The sequence below is a fragment of the Triticum dicoccoides genome, chromosome 7B (assembly GCF_002162155.2).
Source record: "Triticum dicoccoides isolate Atlit2015 ecotype Zavitan chromosome 7B, WEW_v2.0, whole genome shotgun sequence".
Taxonomy (NCBI): domain Eukaryota; kingdom Viridiplantae; phylum Streptophyta; class Magnoliopsida; order Poales; family Poaceae; genus Triticum; species Triticum dicoccoides.
Window position 1 is genome coordinate 715,598,729 of NC_041393.1, and position 18,440 is coordinate 715,617,168.

General features: G+C 43.5%; 1 protein-coding gene across 1 annotated transcript; it reads right to left on the minus strand.

Annotated features, from left to right (window-relative positions):
- Positions 1–16,361: 16,361 nt before the first annotated feature.
- Positions 16,362–16,965, minus strand: LOC119341039. The gene has a single exon (XM_037612934.1). The coding sequence runs from the start codon at positions 16,833–16,835 to the stop codon at positions 16,500–16,502; it is 336 nt and encodes a 111-aa protein (XP_037468831.1). The 5' UTR covers positions 16,836–16,965; the 3' UTR covers positions 16,362–16,499.
- Positions 16,966–18,440: the final 1,475 nt, after the last annotated feature.

The following is an 18,440-nucleotide window of genomic DNA, read 5'->3' on the forward strand; positions in this document are numbered from 1 at the left end:
TAATCTACATTAATTAGACGGCGGGGCCCAGCTGTCAGTGTAACTAAGTGTTGACTAAGTGCGTCGTTAACCTAAACTAAGCGGCCACGTCACCATCACCGGAGTTACGCCGGCGGCGACCAAAACGCGGCGGAGGCACACTGGGTTGGCTCGGGTTTTGCCCACGGTCGACCAACTCGACCGTGGTTTGGTCCTATGCATAGCTGGGGCTCGCGCGCATCTAGCAGGGTAAGTGGGAAGAGCTGGGGTGGCCGGAGGCGACGGCAACCACCACGACGGCGGCGGCCGGAGTTCGGTCGTCGAACGTTTCGGCAATGCAGTGCACTAGGGGAGGTGCTGGTGTGTTCTACGTGCTCCTAGGGGTGCACTGAGTGCGGTGGCGTGCTTGGTTTGGACGGAGACAGGCCAAAACAACGACGGCGACATGACCGGCGCCGTCAACGTCTCGGTCTCGACGGAAACGAGGGTTGGAGCTCTAATTAGTCCACGGGAGTAGGGGGAAACGGTTCAGAGGCTCACAACGCATCGCATGGAGGGGTCGTCAGCTCGGGGGAGGCTCTGGAGACGATGGAGTGGCGACGGTGATCGCCGGAGTCCGAGGAAGAAGACGGAGCCGATGGCGGCGTTGTAGCAGCTCTCGCGGGGCGTGGCTCCGTGAGGAGGAAGAGGGGGTCGAGGCGGAGCCTCTGAGCACATCGGCAAGGCGAGGCAGTGGCTGTGGCCACGACAGCAGCGAGCGGCGGCGATGAGCGCGCTCGGGCGCGAGAGGGAGAGAGCGGAGAGGGGAGAGGCACGGGAGAGAGTGAGAGGGGGCCAGGGGCTGCATGGCGTCGCCTGGTGTATCGAGGAGGAGCCAGGCAGGCTGGGAGGGAGGAGGTGGAGGCCTCGGGCGTGCTGGCGTCGACACGCCTCTGCCTACTGGCAGAGGTTGAAGACGACCGCTTCGCCCAGGTGGGATGGGCCTCAGCTACAGTGTTGGGCCAGCTGGGCTGCCAGGTGAGCGCCAGGTAAGCTCTCTCTCTCTGGTTTCTCTAATTTATTTAATTTTTGTTTCTGTTTTCTATTTTGTTCTGTTTTGTTTTGATTTAGTAAAAATACTAAACCATTTGATAAAATTCTGAAATTAATTATGTGGCTAGAACTAAAATATACCAAACCACATAAAATGTTCCAGAATTATTGGACATATATTAATTATATAAGAAATATATATCCAATGCAAATAGTTATTGAATTAATTCAAAGGCCCAAAATAAATGTTTCTGAGATAGCAAAAATATTGGTTTGACTTTTATCTCTTGCCAATATTTTCAGAGACTAAGAAGAACATTTTCTTGGATTTCTTTGAAGATATTTTAATGTTGATTATTTCTGAAATGATTTATGAGGGTTTCAACTAACCTCAATTCAAATTTCAGAAAATTTAGACATGATGCATCAACCAAGCTAGACCAAGTGCAAGGTAGAGCTAGGGATGTGACAACAGTTCACTGAATGGATCAAGGCGACTGAGTCGACACCAAAGTACCGACGTAGGCGTTCAAACTTGCAGAAAACCTCGCAAAGGCCCAAAGCTCGGAGCAAGTTCAACTTCCACCTACTTTCCACTCGCACCTTAATCCATTCGGGGGCTACTGACGAGGATACAGACCCGGCGTAGGATCATAGGCCTGACCTATACGTCCTACCCAAAGTCACTGCTACCTCTTGAGCACTGTGTTGGATTTCCCCGAAGAGGAGAGGATGATGCAGTAAAGTAGTGTAAGTATTTCCCTCAGTTTTTGAGAACCAAGGTATCAATCCAGTAGGAGATCACGCTCAAGTCCCTCGTACCTACACAAAACGATAGCTACTCGCAACCAACGCAATTAGGGGTTGTCAATCCCTTCACGGTCACTTACAAGGGTGAGATCTGATAGAGATGATAAATAATATTTTTGGTATTTTTGATATAGAGATGCAAAGTAAAAAGTAAAAGGCAAAGTAAAAACAAGGCAAGTAAATAAAGTAATGGAGATTGATATGATGAGAATAGACCCGGGGGGCATAGGTTTCACTAGTGGCTTCTCTCAAGAGCATAAGTATTCTACGGTGGGTGAACAAATTACTGTTGAGCAATTCATAGAAAAGCGAATAATTATGAGATTATCTAGGTATGATCATGTATATAGGCATCACGTCCAAAACAAGTAGATCGAAACGATTCTGCATCTACTACTATTACTCCACTCATCAACCGCTATCCAGCATGCATCTAGAGTATTAAGTAAAACAGAGTAACGCCTTAAGCAAGATGACATGATGTAGAGGGACAAATTCATGCAATATGATAAAGACCCCATCTTGTTATCCTCGATGGAAACAATACAATACGTGCCTTGCAAACCTTTTTGTCATTGGGTAAGGACACCGCAAGATTGAACCCAAAGCTAAACACTTCTCCCATTGCAAGAACTACCAATCTAGTTGGCCAAACCAAATGGATAATTCGTAGAGACTTGCAAAGATAACTCAATCATACATAAAAGAATTCAGATAAGAATCAAATATTGTTCATAGATAAGCTGGATCATAAACTCACAATTCATCGGTCTCAGCAAACACACCGCAAAAAGAAGATTACATCGAATAGATCTCCACAAGAGAGGGGGAGAACATTGTATTGAGATCCAAAAAGAGAGAAGAAGCCATCTAGCTAATACTATATGGACCCGAAGGTCTGAAGTAAACTACTCACACTTCATCGAAGAGGCTATGGTGTTGATGTAGAAGCCCTCTGTGGTAGATGCCCTCTCCAGCGGAGCTCCGGAACAGGCCCCAAGATGGGATCTCGCGGATACAGAAAGTTGTGGCAGTGGAATTACATTTTTGGCTCCGTATCTGATCTGACGGGGGTACGTAGGTATATATAGGAGGAAGGAGTACGTCGGTGGAGCAACAGGGGGCCCACGAGGCAGGGGGCACGCCCAGGGGGGCGCCCTCCACCCTCGTGACCTCCACGGTTGTTCCTTGGAGCAGGGTCCAAGTCTCCTGGATCACGTTCAGTGGGAAAATCACGTTCCCGAAGGTTTTATTCCGTTTGGACTCCGTTTGATATTCTGCTTCTTCGAAATACTGAAATAGGCAAAAAAACAGCAATTCTGGGCTGGGCCTCCGGTTAATAGGTTAGTCTCAAAAATAATATAAAAGTGGAAAATAAAGCCCAATATAGTCCAAAACAGTAGACAAAGTCGCATGGAGTAATCAAAAATTATAGATACGTTGGAGACGTATCAAGCATCCCCAAGCTTAATTTCTGCTCGTCCTCGAGTTGGTAAATGATAAAAAAGAATTTTTGATGCGGAGTGATACTTTGGCATAATTTCAATGTAAATCTTCTTAATTGTGACATGAATATTCAGATCCGAAAGATTCAAGACAAAAGTTCATATTAACATAAAAGTAATAATATTTCAAGCATACAAATTAAAGCAGTCATGTCTTCTCAAAATAGCATGGTTAAAGAAAGTTATCCCTACAAAATCATATAGTCTGGCTATGCTCTATCTTCATCACACAAAGTATTTAATCATGCACAGCCCCGATAATGAGCCAAGTAATTGTTTCATACTTTAGAAGTCTCAAACTTTTTCAACTTTCACGCAATACATGAGCGTGAGCCATGGACATAGCACTATAAGTGGAATAGAATGGTGGTTGTGGAGAAGACAAAAAGGAGAAGATAGTCTCACATCAACTAGGCGTATCAATGGGCTATGGAGATGCCCATCAATAGATATCAATGTGAGTGAGTAGGGATTGCCATGCAACGGATGCACTAGAGCTATAAGTATATGAAAGCTCAACAAAAGAAACTAAGTGGGTGTGCATCTAACTTGCTTGCTCACGAAGACCTAGGGCATTTTTGAGGAAGCCCATCATTGGAATATACAAGCCAAGTTCTATAATGAAAAATTCCCACTAGTATATGAAAGTGACAACATATGAGACTGTCTATCATGAAGATCATGGTGCTATTTTGAAGCACAAGTGTGGAAAAGGATAGTAGCATTGTCCCTTCTCTCTTTTTCTCTCATTTTTTTTCATTTTTTTCTCTTTTTTATTTATTTTGGTGGGCTTCTTTGGCCTCTCTTTTTTTTATTTGGGCTTCTTTGGCCTCTTTTATTTTTCATAAAGTCCGGAGACTCATCCCGACTTATGGGGGAATCATAATCTCCATCATCCTTTCCTCACTGGGACAATGCTCTAATAATGATGATCATCACACTTTTATTTTTCTTACAACTCAACAATTACAACTCGATACTTAGAACAAGATATGACTCTATATGAATGCCTCCGGCGGTGTACCGGGATATGCAATGAATCAAGAGTGACATGTATGAAAATTATGAAGGGTGGTTTTGCCACAAATACAATGTCAACTACATGTTCATGCAAAAAGCAATATGACAAAAGTAGTGTGTGTCATATGAACGGAACGGTGGAAAGTTGCATGGCAATATATCTCGGAATGGCTATGGAAATGCCATGATAGGTAGGTATGGTGGCTGTTTTGAGGAAGGTATATGGTGGGTGTATGATACCGGAGAAAAGTGCGCGGTATTAGAGAGGCTAGCAATGGTGTAAGGGTGAGAGTGTGTATAATCCATGGACTCAACATTAATCAAAAGAACTCATGCACTTGTTGCAAAAATTTAGAAGTCGTCAAAAACCAAAGTATTAAACGCATACTCCTAGGGGGATAGATTGACCATCGCTCATCCCCAACTGCCACTCATAAGGAAGACAATCAATAAATAAAATTGTGCTCCAACTTCATCACAAGCGGTTCACCATACGTGCATGCTACGGGAATCACAAACTTCAACACAAGCTTTATTTAAATTCATAATCACCCCAACTAGCATTGCTTTGATATTATCACCTCCATATCTCAAAACAGTTATCAAGCATCAAACTTATCTTAGTATTCAACGCACTCAAAAGAAAGTTTCACATATCTTGAATACCAAGTATATTAACATTAAGCAAATTACCATGCTATTAACAACTCTCCAAATAATCTAAGTGAAGCATGAGAGATCAATAGTTTCTTTAAAACAAATCCACCACCATGCTCTAAAAGATCTAAGTGAAGCACTAGAGCAAAAATTATTACGCTCAAAAGATATAAGTGAAGCATTATGAGCAAAACTATCAAGCTCAAAAGATATAAGTGAAGCACATAGAGTATTCTAGCAAATTCCAAATCATGTATGGCTCTCTCAAAAGGTGTGTACAGCAAGGATGATTGTGGCAAACTAACAAGCAAAGACACAAATAATACAAGACGCTCCAAGCAAAACACATGACATGTAGTGAATAAAAATATAGCTCCAAGTAAATTACCGATGGAAGTAGACAAAAGAGGGGATGCCTTCCGGGGCATCCCCAAGCTTTGACTTTTTGGTGTCCTTGGATTATCTTGGGGGTGCCATGGGCATCCCCAAGCTTAGGCTCTTGCCACTCTTTGTTCCATAATCCATCAAAAGAATTCACCCAAAACTTGAAAACTTCACAACACAAAACTCAATAGAAATCTCGTGAGCTCCGTTAGTGAAAGAAAACAAAAGACTACTTTAAGGTACTATAATGAACTCATTCTTTATTTATATTGGTGTTAAACCTACTGTATTCCAACTTCCTTATGGTTTATAAACTAATTTATTAGCCATAGATGCATTGAAATAAGCAAACAACACACGAAAAACAGAATCTGTCAAAAAACAGAACAGTCTGTAGCAATCTGTAACTAAAGCAAACTTCTGGAACTCTAAAACTTCTACCAAAATAGGACGTACTGGAAAATTTGTTTATTGATCAGAAGCAAAAAGAATCAATGCACAAGCACATTCCTGTGATTTATTGATTTTTTTCTCGTGAGCGCAAAGTTTCTGTTTTTCAGCAGAATCAAATCAACTATCATCATAGCTTATCCTATAGGTTGTACTTGGCACAAACACTAATTAAAACATAAAACCACATCTAAACAGAAAGTAGAAACAAAATATAACACTAAAAAGGAACAAAAACAAAGAACACAAAATAAAATTGGGTTGCCTCCCAACATGCGCTATCATTTAACGCCCCTAGCTAGGCATAAAAGCGAAGATAGATCTAAGTTTTAGCCATCTTTGGTAGGAAATTCCTCAATGAGGCATCTACCTCCTTCAGAATTTTCTTTCTTTCTAGTAATTGTCAAATTTTCAGGCAAAAGATCGAAAAATTCATTCATGGCAAAAGGTTCCTTAATGATAGTAAAAAGATTGGGATGAACACTTATACATTTAAGATTTGCAGTTTCCTTACTAGATAATTCACCCTTTTTCTTAGGAACAATAAATGAGCTTAGTATTTTTAGTAGAAGAACTTGGAGTGTTTTGTACGGAAGAAAAAGCGGTTCCCAAGTTGGTAATGATACCCTCAAGTTTATCGATTCTTGTGGAATCTAGAATTATTTTCTCATTAACTATGGGTTCTTTTTCTTTAATATTCTTCAAAGTCATTTCTACCTTAGATCCGTATTGGGTAATTTGGTTGTGGATCTTTTTATCAAGATTTTCAATTGATGCAATGGTAGCAACTTTATTCTCAATAATTTCAAGTCTTTGCATAACATGCTCCAAAGTTAACGTAGTTCCATTAATCAAAAGAGGTGGGGTGCCGAATAAATCTAATAAAGCATTATAGGAATCAAAAGTATGGCTATACCAAGGATTAGCGCCTACAAAAATTACAAAGAAGAACTGAAGTAGATTGCTTCCTGGTAGATCTATTTTGAGCATTGCAAATTCTATACCAAGCGTCTTTCAGATTTTCTCCCCCCCCCCCCTTTGCTTAAAATTTAGAACTTCATTCGGAGATAACGGAGAAGATAAAGAATTAGACATGACGACAAGCAAGCAAGCACATGAACAAACAGAAAGGCAAACGAAGAAAGGCGAGAGAGAAAGAGAGGAGGAGATTGGGAAAGAGAGGGAGAATAAAACAGCAAGGGTCGAGTGGGGGAGAGGAAAACGAGAGGCAAATAATGTAATGCGGGAGCTAGGGATTGTGATGGGTACTTGGTATAGTTGACTTTTGCACAAACTCCCCGGCAATGGCGCCAGAAATTCTTCTTGCTACCTCTTGAGCACTGCGTTGGATTTCCCCGAAGAGGAGAGGATTATGCAGTAAAGTAGCGGAAGTATTTCCCTCAGTTTTTGAGAACCAAGGTATCAATCCAGTAGGAGATCACGCTCAAGTCCCGCGTACCTACACAAAACGATAGCTACTCGCAACCAACGCAATTAGGGGTTGTCAATCCCTTCAAGGTCAATTACGAGGGTGAGATCTGATAGAGATGATAAATAATATTTTTGGTATTTTTGATATAGAGATGCAAAGTAAAAAGTAAAAGGCAAAGTAAAAACAAGGCAAGTAAATAAAGTAATGGAGATTGATATGAAGAGAATAGACCCGGGGGGCATAGGTTTCACTAGTGGCTTCTCTCAAGAGCATAAGTATTCTACGGTGGGTGAACAAATTACTGTTGAGCAATTGATAGAAAAGCGAATAATTATGAGATTATCTAGGTATGATCATGTATATAGGCATCACGTCCAAAACAAGTAGATCGAAACGATTCTGCATCTACTACTATTACTCCACTCATCGACCGCTATCCAGCATGCATCTAGAGTATTAAGTAAAACAGAGTAACGCCTTAAGCAAGATGACATGATGTAGAGGGACAAATTCATGCAATATGATAAAGACCCCATCTTGTTATCCTCGATGGAAACAATACAATACGTGCCTTGCAACCCTTTATGTCACTGGGTAAGGACACCGCAAGATTGAACCCAAAGCTAAACACTTCTCCCATTGCAAGAACTACCAATCTAGTTGGCCAAACCAAATGGATAATTCGAAGAGACTTGCAAAGATAACTCAACCATACATAAAAGAATTCAGAGAAGAATCAAATATTGTTCATAGATAAGCTGGATCATAAACTCACAATTCATTGGTCTCAACAAACACACCGCAAAAAGAAGATTACATCGAATAGATCTCCACAAGAGAGGGGGAGAACATTGTATTGAGATCCAAAAAGAGAGAAGAAGCCATCTAGCTAATAACTATATGGACCCGAAGGTCTGAAGTAAACTACTCACACTTCATCGGAGAGGCTATGGTGTTGATGTAGAAGTCCTCCGTGGTAGATGCCCTCTCCGGCGGAGCTCCGGAACAGGCCCAAGATGGGATCTCGCGGATACAGAAAGTTGCGGCGGTGGAATTAGGTTTTTGGCTCCGTATCTGATCTGACGGGGGTACGTAGGTATATATAGGAGGAAGGAGTACGTCGGTGGAGCAACAGGGGGCCCACGAGGCAGGGGGCGCGCCCAGGGGGGCGCCCTCCACCCTCGTGACCTCCACGGCTGTTCCTTGGAGCAGGGTCCAAGTCTCCTGGATCACGTTCGGTGAGAAAATCACGTTCCCGAAGGTTTTATTCCGTTTGGACTCCGTTTGATATTCTGTTTCTTCGAAATACTGAAATAGGCAAAAAAACAGCAATTCTGGGCTGGGCCTCCGGTTAATAGGTTAGTCCCAAAAATAATATAAAAGTGGAAAATAAAGCCCAATATAGTCCAAAATAGTAGACAAAGTAGCATGGAGTAATCAAAAATTATAGATATGTTGGAGACGTATCAGTCACTACCCCGGAAGATAAAAATACCAAGAGTCAACAGGAGAGCGCCGGTCGAGTGCATCGAGTGCAATCCACTCGACGACCACATCACTCGACGGTCCCCCCCCCCTACCGTCACTCGACTATATCGAAGACCAGGAGTCGGAAGAGCACGCAACGGCCGGACGTTCACTCCTTAGTCTTTATGAGCATTAAGAGTACTTAAGACTGGCGTTACCAGTAATGCCCCTTACTTTATGTACATTAAGCCCCTTGTAATGGAGGACGGCTGGGGTCCTGGCGCACTCTATATAAGCCGCCCCCTCCTCTGGGACAAGGGTTGGCACCCCCTATAATACAACACACATAATCCAATCGACCACCTCCGAGCACCGAGACGTAGGGCTGTTACTTCCACCGAGAAGGGACTGAACTCGTAAACATCGTGTGTACACCTTCAACATAGCTAAGATCTTGCCTCTCCATACCTACCCCCTTTCTACTGTCAGTCTTAGGACCACGACAGCGCAAGATTGGACCAAAAACCGTGGATTGTGTTCTTCTGGGCTATGCTTTTCATAGCATTGGCTATAGATTTTTGATAATAAAATCTGAGGTATCCGACATGCATGTTGGTACGATTATGGAGTCTAATGATGCAACTTTCTTTGAGGACATATTTCCTATGAAGGATATGTCGAGTTCATCAAATCAGGAGATACCTACTTCATCTACTGAGGAACTCACTGTAATTCCTGAACCCACCATTGCGATGGAACACGTTGAGAATCCTGTTGAGGGTGACAATGAAACTCCTATAAGGAGTAAGAGACAGAGGACTGCAAAGTCCTTTGGTGATGATTTCATTGTGTACCTTGTGGATGACACACCTAGGACTATTTCAGAAGCCTATGCATCTCGTGATGCTGACTACTGGAAGGAAGCTGTCCATAGCGAGATGGATTCCATCTTAGCTAACGGAACCTGGGAGATCACTGACCGTCCTTATGGGTGCAAACCTTTAGGATGTAAGTGGGTGTTCAAGAAGAAGCTTAGACCTGATGGTACGATTGAAAAGTACAAGGCACGTCTTGTGGCTAAGGGTTATACCCAGAAAGAAGGTGAAGACTTCTTTGATACTTACTCACCCGTGGCTAGAATGACCACAATTCGGGTGCTACTATCACTGGCTGCCTCACATGGTCTTCTCGTTCATCAAATGGACGTTAAGACGGCTTTCCTCAATGGAGAGTTGAAGAAGGAAATTTACATGGATCAACCAGATGGTTTTGTAGTACCTAGTCAGGAAGGAAAGGTCTGCAAGTTATTAAAGTCTTTATATGGCCTTAAACAAGCTCCTAAGGAGTGGCATGAGAAGTTCGAAAGAACATTAACTGCTTCCGGCTTTGTAGTAAATGATGGTGACAAGTGTGTGTACTATCGCCATGGTGGGGGCGAAGGAGTTATTCTTTGTCTGTATGTCGACGACATATCAATCTTTGGAACCAAACTTGATTTAATCAAGGAGGTTAAGGATTTCTTATCTCGCTATTTTGAGATGAAGGATCTAGGAGTAGCTGATGTTATCTTAAACATCAAGCTGTTGAGAGATGAGAATGGTGGGATCACACTACTTCAGTCTCACTATGTGGAAAAGGTCTTGAGTCGTTTTGGGTATAGCGACTGCACGCCTTCTCCAACTGCATATGATGCTAGTGTGTTGCTTCGAAAGAATCAACGGATTGCTAGAGATCAACTGAGGTATTCTCAGATTATTGGCTCGCTTATGTATTTGGCGAGTGCCACGAGGCCTGACATCTCTTTTGCTGTGAGCAAGCTGAGTCGGTTTGTGTCAAAACCGGGAGATGATCATTGGCGTGCGCTTGAGAGAGTTATGCGCTACTTGAAGGGCACTACGAGCTATGGGATTCACTACACCGGGTATCCAAGGGTACTGGAGGGTTATAGTGACTCGAACTAGATATCTGATGCTAATGAGATTCAGGCCACAAGTGGTTATGTTTTTATACTTGGTGGTGGCGCTGTTTCCTGGAAGTCTTGCAAGCAGACCATCTTAACGAGGTCAACTATGGAAGCAGAACTCACAGCATTAGACACTGCCATTGTTGAAGCAGAGTGGCTTCGTGAGCTATTGATGGACTTACCTATGGTTGAAAAACCAATACCCCCTATCCTGATGAACTGTGATAATCAAACTGTGATCGTCAAGATAAACAGTACTAAAGACAATATGAAGTCATCAAGGCATGTGAAGAGGAGATTAAAATCTGTCAGGAAACTGAGGAACTCCAGAGTTATTACGTTGGATTATATCCAAACATCGAAAAACCTGGCAGATCCCTTCACAAAGGGTCTATCACGTAATGTGATAGATAATGCATCGATGGAGATGGGTTTTAGACCCACCGCATGAGTTGTCCATAGTGGTAACCCACTCTATGTGATCGGAGATCCCGTGAAGTAGAAGTGGGAGACAAGCCGTTGGTCAGCTGAGAGGAGAGTATCCTTATTTTAATTATCCCACTCCATGAAGATGCAATACTCTCCTGATCTGCATGGCAGGTTGATATCTATCTTAATGTGTTCCAAGTGGCTTATTTGAGTAAGCAGAGATGTTGTCCTGCAGAGCATCTCCTGAGGAACACACCTATATGAATTTGACTGTTAATGTCGCAGTCTGTGAGAAGTGGGTGCTCTCTAATAAATTCATGAAAGGCCCTGGAGTACGACGTATATGCTCCACCCGCGGGGAAGCCTTGCGGAAGCCCAGTATCGGTCAAGAATTTGTGTGGAACTAGTCTCGCAGAAAACTTCTAGTTCAAGGCATAGTCCACTATTCAAGTTGTGATCTAGTGTAGCATAAATCTTTAAGTGGAAGTTCAACTTCACAGTCTCCACTAAGCACCGGTATATAAACAATGTTTTGGAACCAAATGGTGAAATGTACCAATGAGACTTTGTGGGGGATTGTTGGAATTTGCTAGTGGGCTTTTGGCCCAAAGCCCAACTAAAATTCTGAAATTCTCTTGCCCCATTCATGCACACATGTGAGTGGAGTGAGTGAGGCTAAAATTTAGTCCCACCTCATAAGTTGAGAGAGAGTTGCACCTTTTTATAAGGTGAGCTCTTCTACCACTTGTATGAGCATGAGAAGAGGAGACCTACATGCGCATTCCTCCTCCTCGCTCACCTTGCCTCGTCACGCCGCGCCACGGGTTGCGAGATTGAGCCGAGCCGAGGAGAGAGCTATGCACGTTGTCTATATTTTGCTGCTAGGGAAAAAATAATGAGTCATTAATTAATAATTAATGGACGCGTTAATTACTGAACCGTTTCCGATTCTTTTGGATCCTGGCAACTCGGACGTGGGGTTTACTCCCACGACCTATCCGGCCCGCACTATATAGTCAGGCAGACGTCTACCCTAGCCGCCGCCTCTTCGTATGGTTTTCTCACCACCGTTCCAGAGCATTGCGCTGTCAAGCAAGTCTTCTCCATCCCTCCTTTCGGCGTGCACCGGGAGAAGGGACAGCAGGCCTCCGGAACCCCGCCTCTCGTGATCATGTACGGGAGAGGGGCGATTAGGTTTTTGGGGAGCGCACTCGCGCGACTGCTGGCAGCGATGACTTCGCAAACGACGACTTCTTTCCCGACCTCGGCAACCTCATCCTCGACGACATGGGCGACAACGTCAACGCGGGCGGTGCTGCTCCCGCTGCACCGTATGTGATTCTATCTTTCCTGTTCGAGATCGTGGTAGAATCCATGTCTCTAGTATGTGTCCTAGATGTGATATGTTCATCTGCTATGCTAGTTCGCATGATTAGTTCAATCTCTATTACTGTAGTCATGATTTATCTTCTGTTTATTCGGATTAAATCTCGTAGTAATTTGGTCATATTTCTAACAGAGGAAGAGACGTGGGGAATCAAGCAACCAAAGCTATCGCCGTAGCGCACGCCGTGAGGTTAGACATGAGGGTGTTCTCGGGATTTCGCAGGTCTCGGGGCTTCGGAGCCGTTGGAACGGGAGGAAGGAGGGCGATGGCAACGGTCGGTCGTATCGAATGTGCAAGCTGTGAGAGACAGCTGACCGTGATAGTAACGGTAACAGTGGTAGCTTAGCTGCTTCAGTGCACTTACAGGCTTTGCTCGTTGCCTTTCAAGTGTCAGACAGCTGTTACTTTTTTTTCTCTCTCTTTTGGAATTGGAGATCAACATCTGATGCTCACGCGGACGTACGGTACGGCTCCATTCGCGTACTACGTTCGCATCATCAAATACAGAAAAGAAGATGATACAAAGCAGTGAATCGATGGATGCCAAACCTCCCGGCCGGGTGAAAGGTTTCCTTGGTACGGCCCGCGCTAACGGACGGACGGACGGGATTGATGCGAGAATCCAGTCTGCCTTTCATTCCTGCGATGGCGATGGCGATGGCGACAGGTGTGCAGGTGTGCAGCCCACGGAGCAGCAAAACTACGGTGGCTCCGTCTACGTCGACCAACACAACACAACACAACACCCATCCTTGGCGTACTCCCGGTGTTTGAAGTTCAAAAACAAATCTTAGATGTTTTTAAAAAATTTAGAAAAAAAGTGTGACTGTTCGCAAGGAATGTGACTACAACCCCTAAAATTTCAGGTCTAAAATTGAAATGTACATTGAGAAACAAAAATGTGAAATCCAGATGTAAATAGTGACAATGTTGATTTTGTCTTTTTTTACACCATTGATGCCAGATTTCACATTTTTGTTTCTTAATGTACATTTCAAGTTTGGATCTGAAATTTTAGGGATTGCAGTCACATTCCTTGCGAACATTCACATTATTTCCGGAATATCTAAAAATATTTATGAATGTCTTTTTTTAACTTGGAGCATCGGGAGTACCCCAAGGATGAGAGTACCTCATACTTTACGTAGGGCTAGCTTCAGGCTTGAGCATGTGAATGTTTCAGCTTGCATGGTGACGTTGGCGCCATCCACTCATTTCGATCGAAGGGGCTAGCGCCATCCAATTCTCATCTATTATTATATACTAAAAAGAAAATACGGATGAAAAATATTAAAAAAAAATCATCACTTTTCTAGTACGTGGTCCATTATACACATTTATTTTTTTTAAAATGCTTGTTTAACATTTTTTAAATATAAGGACAATGTTTTTCATCATTTTTCTAATATATGGTCAACATTTTTTCTATACAAATTTAACATTTTATAAATATTTGATTAAGAGTTTTCAAATACTTGTTCGACATTTTCAAATGCTTTATTAACATCTTTATAATACATGATCAATTCTTTTCATACACGTTGTATTTTTTGTATACATGAAAAAAATTATATACACATTTCACAATTTTCAGCGGTTTGGTTAACATTTTTCAAATGTTTTCTGTTGATTTTCTAACACATATATTTTTATCATATTTGAGTGTATAAAAAAATTAAAAAATGAAGCAAAAAATGAAAACAAAAAAGTGAAAAAAAGAAGAAAAAAAGGATTTGGCCTCCCGTGCGCCCAGGCTGGCGGACTCCCCTTCACGCGAGGATTCTCGCATAAGCTAGACATTGGGGCGCCCAGCTAGGACAAGGCAACCCGTCAAAAAAACAAGCTAGGACAAGGTGACCGTGCTAAACATGCAAACTTCACCTACTTGGGTCTCCTAACCAATCCTTATACGAATGGAAGGCCCTTTTTGTTTGGCTCTGGCTTTTGCTTATGTTTTTGCCTTTTTTTTACTTTGATACAAACACAAACGCTCCTAAATAGAGGTCTAAATACGGGCTTTTTATTCAGATTTTGACTTATGAATCAATATTGTTATACTATGGTGGTATAAGCCAAAAATTGAAGTAAAAAGCACATATTTAGAAGGGTTTGTTTTTTCTGCCTAAGTGAAAAGCTGCAAAGCAGAAATAACAGCTCAAACAGACAGGGCTTGTCCAGCCCAAGAATGGCTTGCTTCTGAGTTCTCTCTGAGAGTAAAATAATGAGATCGGTACTATACTCAGAGCGCGGCTTTGTCCTCGCTCCTCAGTTGCCAAATCGGCAAATCGCAGAACAATCCAAACTCGGCTCGATCCTTTCCACTCTAGCTATCCTCAAAACGAACAGGAGAGCACACGGAATCCCACATTGTTGCTGGGCCTCTCGAAGAGCATGGTTAATAATACAGACAACGGTCGGCTACAAGAAGTTGACATGTCATCTACAGCCAATCTCTTAGTTGGCATGTACAATAATAAGTTTTAAATATGTACTGGTTTATCAATAGTTGGCCCACCTTACATCCTCAAAAAGCGTCTTGGGTCTCGTGTTGCAGCTGGCAGTGGCGGAGCCAGAACTTTTGTGGAGCCCGGGCAAGTTAATACACAACATATAATACAACACCAAACTTCTGAACCACAAATCCACATTAAAAATGAAGTGAAAAAATAAACGTAATAGTCTAACAAAATAAAGTTCAATAGAGTAAATAAATATGAGACTTGAAAACAGAGGCAAACTCGCCATGTTTCCAACAAAAGTAAAGTTGTCCATACCAGTTATCATTGTGCAATTTCTTTCACCATGATCAAAAGCATCTCTGACTTATTCATTTTTGTCACAAGAAAAATATATAATCATCTTTGCATAAAGGCAAACTCGCCATGTTGTCAAGTCCTAAAAGACACTACAAGATAAAAAAAATTGAATTTGTAACTGAAATTAATTTAGTTGTGGGATGTGAATATATTCAAAATAGAAAGTTTGCAAGAATAGAGATGGTCAGATGGAACATACCAATAGTGCGCTAAAGAAAATCACGAGGCAAATGCCCTTTCCGAGACTTCATTGCAGTAAATGTTTGAATATCATTATCATCAACTGACTTGAATAACTCCGGCTTGGTGTAGCAGCATATCATCAAGTCATTGAACCATTCTTTATTGGTTCTCCTCTCTCTCCTCTTTTCTCTCCTTCAACTAAGTAAAAATATATTATTTTATTTCTTATAATCAGCTTATGTCACCCTATTATACTTGCTTTAATCCAATTCCCAATATGTCACGCATATTGATTGTAGTGCTAGGACAGTTACAGCATGCAATTCCGTGGGCGATGAATACGTACGAAACGTGGGTGGGGGCAGAGGCCAGTCGTATAGTAGTATGGATCCATATGTAGCTGTAGATTGTTTTTTGAGAACATAAAGTGGATCCAAGCGGTTCATATGTAGCTGCCTGGGCTCGTTTCAGTGGAACCGAGGCCCGCCCCTGTTTTCCTTGAAAGAATAGAAAAAAAGAAAGAAAGAAACTGCAGGAAGATTTTTCTTGGTATGTGACAATCGGCCCGAAAGCTCCACTGGTGAGAGCTGACTAAGCTACACGAGCGGATAAGCCAGTGGAGCTGGCTCTTCAAGATTTTTCTTCCCGCGTGTGTGTGCGGTTGATTCGATATTTTTGACTGTTGGGCTGTTGGCTACTCGCAAATCCTTTGCAGCACCCTTTTACACACGTAGAACTGTTTGTACATGGTTGGATACGCGCAGCCCACACGGTGGATGCCACGCGCCACTAACCCGGCCAAGGTTAACTTCGTTCACAGTTCATCATCCAAAAGAAAAGCCCGATCAAACCAAATCTTAATCTTGCATTGTGAACCGACGGAACATTAATACAGTTTCACTTGGAGAAGAAGAAGAATCAGAGAGACAAAAGCTACAGAAGCAGCAAAGGACGGCCGCCAGCTACCACGATTCGATTCCCGACTTCAGGCGATGGCGGCTCGGGAGGCCGGCGCCGGCGAGGGTGGCAGGCGCGAGTTGAAGTTCCGGTACGGGAAGGCCGCGTCCTCTGCTTCCGCGCCGTCGTCGCTGCCGCTGCCGCTGCCGCCGTCGTCGAAGTTGAGCGCGTAGCTGAGCGGGTCGTACCTGAACTGCCCCGCGGCCGCCACGCGCCTCCTCCACCTGGCCCTGCCGCCACTTTGTGGCCTCTCCCCACCGCTGGCGGGCGACGACGGCGAGCCGAAGCAGCCGCACACTGTGGTCCGCAGCTTGTGGCGCAGCGACGGTGGCGAGTACGGCGAAGTGGACTCCACAGCGTCCATTGAGAATGCCTCTGCCTTGGTGCCAGCGTGCACGTGCTTCGGCTGGTAGTAGAAGCTAGAGATGGATGTGGGTTGTCGATCGAGTTCTAGGGTGTGTGACAGTGTGCTCTGCTGCTGCTGGAGAATGAAGGCGGAGGCGGGCGGGACTAAATAGGAAGAGTGGAAAAAAGACGGATAAGGACAGGGGCCGGTGACGGCGTGAAGGGCAAGAGACGCGGGGAAGCAACCCACCAAAGCTATCGCCGTAGCGCACGCGTGCGGTTAGACATGAGGGTGTTGTGGGGATTTCGCACGTCTCGGGGCTCCGGAGCCGTTGCGACGGGAGGGAGGGCGATGGCAACGGTCGGTCTTCGTGCAAGCTGTCACAGTGCATGCCCAGAGAGAGACAGCTGACCGTGGCAGCAACGGTAACAGCGGTAGCTTAGCTGCAAATGGAACTCAAACCTTCGTTTACCATGATTGGCCGTTGTTGTCTTTTAAGTGTCAAACAGCTGGTACTCTTATTTTCTTTCCCTCAAAGAAGAAACAGTTGGCACTTTTTCCCCTTTTGGTTGGAGATCAACATCTGATGCTCACGCGGACGTACGCTATGGCTCCATTTACGCACTACGTTCGCATCATATACTACAGAAAAAGAGCATGATAAAAAGCATTGACACGGACGAATCGATGGATGTGAAGTGAACGCCGGCCGAATAGGATGCCAAACCTCCTGCCTGGGTCAAAGGGTTTCGTTCGATCCACGTCATCCTTTTTATAATTCGTGTGACAGCGACGGCGACTCTGCTCGAGTGAGCGCTCGGTCAAAACATGCAGCCCGCAGGAGAAGCAAACTATCCTGCTTCAACGTAGCCTGCAGAAGCGACCAACACAACACGGGACATCCCGTGCGTGTTCCACGCGCCCAATGCACATACTCCTTCCGTTCTGAAAAGTCAAACTATACAAAATTTGACCAAATTTATAAAGAAAAATATTTACATCTACAATATGAAATATATGCAATATGAAAGTATGGCTTGTGATGTATCTAAAGATATGTATTTCTTATTCTTGATGTATATGTTTTTCTTTGTAAACTTGGTCAAAGTTTATGAAGTTTAACTTAAAAAATATATATATGCACTACATTGTGAAATGAAGAGCGTAGTATCGTACAGTAGTAGAGTACTACTAGAGCAGGATAGGGCTAGCTTCAGCCTTCGGGCTTGAGCACGTGAATGTTTCACCTTGCGTGGTGGCAACATCCAATCATTTTGATCACATGGTTCTCAACCGATTTGATCTGATTAGTCCGGCGATGGTGATGTGCCCATTTTATCAATCACACGATGTTGTTGCAAAGTCGGAGCCTCGAAGAATATATCAAGCTCAACCTTTTTGTGGACCCCATCAGAAGTTTCTAACCAGGCGAGTTAGATCGTCACAAACTGAGAGGGGTAGTTTGAACACTCCAATTACATAGGTTGGGAGAGCCTCGGAGATTTGTTCATAACCTCTATGGCCGCCAACGAGAGCGTTCAAATGTTGTGTCCAAGCCAGCTGGTTTCTGAAGAGTAGCCTGCACATGAATAGACTATTGCAGCCCATCCAAAAAGTGAGTAA

Excerpts from the sequence above, each read along its gene's own strand:
- LOC119341039 (XM_037612934.1), bottom strand. The coding sequence starts at position 16,835 with ATGGACGCTGTGGAGTCCACTTCGCCGTACTCGCCACCGTCGCTGCGC.